Genomic DNA, 4,890 nt, shown 5'->3' on the forward strand with positions numbered 1-4,890 from the left:
GCTTTATTCCGTATTAGTGATATGAAAGTGTTCATCCGTAGAAAGAAGTTTGGCCCCGAAAAGGGCCGGTTGTAAAAATTCAGTTGGGTTATAAGCTTAAGCTCTTTCTCCTCGAATACGACGTGCTAGTTGGATATCTTTAGGCATGATAGTAACACGCTTGGCATGGATAGCGCATAAATTGGTGTCTTCGAAAAGCCCAACCAAATATGCTTCGCTGGCTTCTTGTAGAGCCATGACGGCAGAGCTCTGGAATCGCAGATCGGTTTTGAAATCTTGAGCGATTTCACGAACCAGACGTTGAAACGGAAGTTTTCGGATCAGTAATTCGGTACTTTTCTGATAGCGTCGAATTTCTCGAAGAGCTACAGTTCCAGGCCTGTAGCGATGAGGTTTCTTTACTCCTCCGGTAGCAGGGGCACTTTTACGAGCAGCCTTTGTAGCCAGCTGCTTACGTGGAGCTTTCCCACCAGTCGATTTACGAGCAGTTTGCTTTGTACGAGCCATTACCGATTTACGTAATAAAGTACAAGTGAAAAATTAAACTCTGAACACTCCGATCGTGAAATAAGAAATGACGGTCCTAACTATGAATACCCCAGTTTTAAGCTATCGTCGTATAGTTCGGAAGCATCTGATTGGATGACGGCGCAATGGAGGGGCGACGACACTTGCGCTGGCATAAATAGTCCGCGACTTCGAGTGGAGGGCACATTCGGTTGTTCCGATTCTTGTGATACAGTTCGTCATTGTATTGATCGAGTTTCATCATGACTGGTCGTGGAAAGGGAGGAAAGGGATTGGGAAAAGGAGGAGCGAAGCGTCATAGAAAAGTCCTTCGTGATAACATCCAGGGAATAACTAAACCAGCTATCCGTCGTCTTGCTCGTCGCGGTGGTGTCAAGCGTATATCTGGATTGATCTACGAAGAAACGAGAGGTGTTTTGAAAGTGTTCCTTGAGAACGTCATTCGTGACGCCGTCACGTACACCGAACACGCTAAGAGAAAGACCGTAACAGCAATGGACGTCGTCTACGCTCTGAAACGCCAGGGCAGAACCCTCTATGGTTTTGGTGGTTAAACGCTGTGTATCGCATTTCATTGTTTAGCTTTATACAAACGGCCCTTTTCAGGGCCAACAAGATTTTTATATCGTTGGAATGACTATCAAGTAACATGTACATGTGATTACTTGTAGCTCAGGGTTTCGCGGGTCGATATAAGATTACGTGGAAGCTGTCCATAATAACTTCGAGACATATTTATTATTTGTGAGTTTATTCTTTCTGGTTCTTAAATATTAAATCGGAGAAAAATATTGTTTAACTCTTGAATAGTGAAAACTGATCTTTTCTCCTTCCGCCTGGTGCTGAAATGCTCCATGTTCGATACTGATCACTTATGAGATAATTATGAGGGTTTTGTACACTGAACTCCCAATTCCAAAAAATTACATTGTAAATCATGGCATTCTAGACTCTAGATAATCGCGTATATCCTTCCCTTTCTTTAGCTTCTCTTTCCCTTTTAATTTGCCTGACTAATGCGTATTGACCGTGCATATCTTGCGCATTCGTGCGCAGTCGATGTGCATTCAACCAAACGTACTTCGGAATGTCTCCCAGTTCGTTATTTGAAAATATTCTGCGATGATAGTGCACAACTATCGGAATGAGATAACCACGCGCAATGCCTGTACATGTATTAAATTATGGTAACGTTTGTATGTATTGTATGATGTATATGTATAATTTACTATGCATACAACATTGCAGCATGGAGTATAGAAGAAAAGTACATAATATGCTCGCATTCTCGAGCTGATTCTTTTGTTTTTCAATATTTTCAAGCTCATACCTCCTTCATATCCAAGATAAAATAACAAATTTCTTAGAGCACGAGTGTGACAATTGTTGTTAAACATTGGATACTAGTGATATTGAAAGTGTTCATCGGTTGGAGACATTTCAGTGCCGAAAAAGGCCAGTCATAAAAATTCAGCCAACAATGAATCGAAAGTTCTCAGTCCTCAAACATAAAATATATATCTGATAAACTCAATTGGAAAATTCATGAGTTTTATCGTATTAGACAATGACATATTAGACGTATTAGATCTTTGACAATGTTTCCGGGAGCGTAAACAGGCAGTTTCGGCTACCGATCCCCCGTACTTATCTCCGAGGTAGCAGGTAGTGTGAAAAACTCCGTCTATACTACAGCCGAAATCCTCTGTAATTTTGCATCAAGCGTCAAATTTTTTTACTTTGAGATGATAATCGGCATGCGTTGGTTGCCCCAATTGTGGCTTATCGCGGTATGCCTCGATGAGATGAATCACAGTTTTGTTGGTAAATTCCATAATTCTCAATTTCGTCTTGTCTCGATGTTCACTGTTCGAACTCTTCAGAAATAGTGAATATTCCGAGGACGCATCAGTTTATATATTCGTACGTTTCCTACCTGTTTGTGAGGGAAAAGGGAAGGGAAAATGTCGTAAATCAAGGGTCGTTCGAACCGCGCACAGGCCTAGTGAGTACGCGTTTTGGCTGTGCGCGACCGATGTTGCACAAGTGAGTACCCGGCCTTGAGCAACGAAATATAGATTGATGAAGATACTTACAATGGAACATTATTCAAACAGGCTCGACCACGGAACCTTCCTAAGCTCAGTGCTGCCTGGCAGCCTAGCATCGAATGTTGTGTGCTCGGTATTGACTGTCTGATCGTCGTAGTGCTGAAACAGGTCGCCAGGGGGCTTGGTGCGTATGCATGTAAACGAAGCGTACCGCTATTGGCTCGGAGATACAAAGTGGGGAGTTTCGTCAATACTATATAACGAACTCACTTGGTGCTGTTGATAATATTCTCTCTTTCGTTTTCATCGAGGCTACGAAGCGTCATCTGAGGACAACTGAGGAAAATTTGGTCTGTACAGTGTTCGTAATCGTGTACAAACTAGCATCCAAGGATGGAAGAGAAGACCAGCTCTGGAACAACTTCGATGGCTGAAAACGCGTCGTCCAACGCGTCGCCCGCTAAGAAGGCTTTGAAGACGAAGTCGAAGAATCAGCAACGTTCTTCGCATCCGCCAACTTCGGAGATGGTTAATGCCGCCATAAAAGAGCTGAAAGATCGGAAAGGATCGTCGCTGCAAGCTATTAAGAAGTACATCGCGACGACGTACAAGATCGACGGCGAGAAGGTGGCGCCATTTGTCAAGAGATACCTGAAAACTGCTGTCACGTCTGGTGCAGTTGTTCAGACTAAAGGAAAGGGCGCATCTGGTTCTTTCAAACTTTCCACTACAACTAAGGGTTCCGAGGTGAAGAGCAAACCCAAACGCATAGTTAAGAGACCACAACCTGCAGTTGAGAAGAAGCCTGTAGAGAAGAAAGCTAGCCAGAAGAAAACAGTAGCTCCAAAGAAACCAGCACCAACCAAAAAGACTTCGCCTGTAATCAAGAAAGCTGCTGCGATTAAGGAAGTGAAAACCGCTCCAGCTAAGAAAGCTGAATTGCCAAAGCAGAAGGCAATGCAACCGAAAAATTTGTCGAAGACTAAGAAAGCAACTAAGGCGCCAGCTGCAAAAACGAGGGCGCCGAAACCAAAGACTGCCCAATCATCAAAGGCAGCAAAAGCAACTGCGAAGAAATAATCTTCATTCAGCGATTAATGCGATAATTACCAATGGCCCTTTTCAGGGCCACAAACTCTATTTTACGGGAGGATAAGCTCAATTTTTACTTAAAACAACCGATGTCGCTCGAGTCGTTTAATAAAATCAATAATCACTCTCGCCATGATGTATACATGCGTACATATATTTAATATAAAGATAGAAATATTTTCAGATATATAATCATGTTTCATTCACATGATCTCAAGATACGAATAACCGTATTGTATTTCTTACCTATCCTGCATTTTACTATCGTCCTGTACATTATGTGCACATCATGATTTCCTAGCAAGTTCGATACGATTTCAGACTAAATATTCAATACTTCTTGTAGTAACTAAATCGAAAAAATTGGTCGGCAAGGTCTAAATAAGGAAATTATTTGTCATGCAACCAGGTATCTAGTATATGCTCTTAAGAGTTAAACAAAGATTGCCAAAGAATTGTTCGAACTTCTTATATTCAGGATACATACATATGTATGTAGTATTACTGTAAACTTCCAAAACGGTAATGTTTGCGTAAAAGTTTTACAATATTTTATGAGCTTGATGATTTGGTGGAGACTTCACATAATATAATCGAAATCTCTTGAAGGTTCTCATAAAATCATGTTTAGTATATTTTAAAGTACTTTTCATTTCGTGGAAAAACACGTTTCATCTCGCATAGGCAAGTTTCCTGTCTTTTCCTGAATTCTTTTATTTAGTTCTCAGAAGATGAATGAATGATATGAACAGTTTACGTGGCGTTGAATGCGTATGTGACGCGTAATTTAAATATGTACATATATATATACTTACCAATCATGTTCATATCTCTTACAAATATCAACAAAAATAAAATACGCACAGAGATACTCATGAAAGAAATGTCAATCGTAAAAATTTCTACAATACTGTTTTTGATATAAAAATAAATGTAAATAAACTAATATCTTGTTTAAGATAGAGAAAATCTGCTGTAGCATTTCATGAAAGAACTCGTTTTTCTGCCAAGAAATTTCACAAACGTAAATAACAAAAATTCGTGTGCCTGCTTACGAATACGATATGTTGATACGTGATACTGCTAGTAAGCACGTATACGTATGTATATGAATCCTTTACAAATGTGAATTTACTCTATCGAAACGCTGAATTGTATAAACACAAAATATTGACTATGTAATTGCAAAGAAATAATAGGCACACATATGTACAAGTAC

General features: G+C 40.2%; 3 protein-coding genes across 3 annotated transcripts; 2 read left to right on the forward strand and 1 right to left on the reverse strand.

Moving 5' to 3' along the window:
• Nucleotides 1–69: 69 nt before the first annotated feature.
• On the reverse strand, nt 70–600 carry LOC108622053 (histone H3). The gene has a single exon (XM_018019708.2). The coding sequence runs from the start codon at nt 505–507 to the stop codon at nt 97–99; it is 411 nt and encodes a 136-aa protein (XP_017875197.1). The 5' UTR covers nt 508–600; the 3' UTR covers nt 70–96.
• Nucleotides 601–664: 64 nt separating this feature from the next.
• On the forward strand, nt 665–2,062 carry LOC108622054 (histone H4). The gene has a single exon (XM_018019709.2). The coding sequence runs from the start codon at nt 771–773 to the stop codon at nt 1,080–1,082; it is 312 nt and encodes a 103-aa protein (XP_017875198.1). The 5' UTR covers nt 665–770; the 3' UTR covers nt 1,083–2,062.
• Nucleotides 2,063–2,735: 673 nt separating this feature from the next.
• On the forward strand, nt 2,736–3,846 carry LOC108622060 (histone H1-like). Its single transcript, XM_018019714.2, has one exon. It carries the CDS (start codon nt 2,973–2,975, stop codon nt 3,657–3,659), a length of 687 nt encoding a protein of 228 aa, XP_017875203.1. The 5' UTR covers nt 2,736–2,972; the 3' UTR covers nt 3,660–3,846.
• Nucleotides 3,847–4,890: the final 1,044 nt, after the last annotated feature.

This window comes from Ceratina calcarata, unplaced genomic scaffold (genome assembly GCF_001652005.2).
Source record: "Ceratina calcarata isolate Rehan_Ccalc_2016 unplaced genomic scaffold, ASM165200v1 scaffold203, whole genome shotgun sequence".
NCBI classification, from domain to species: domain Eukaryota; kingdom Metazoa; phylum Arthropoda; class Insecta; order Hymenoptera; family Apidae; genus Ceratina; species Ceratina calcarata.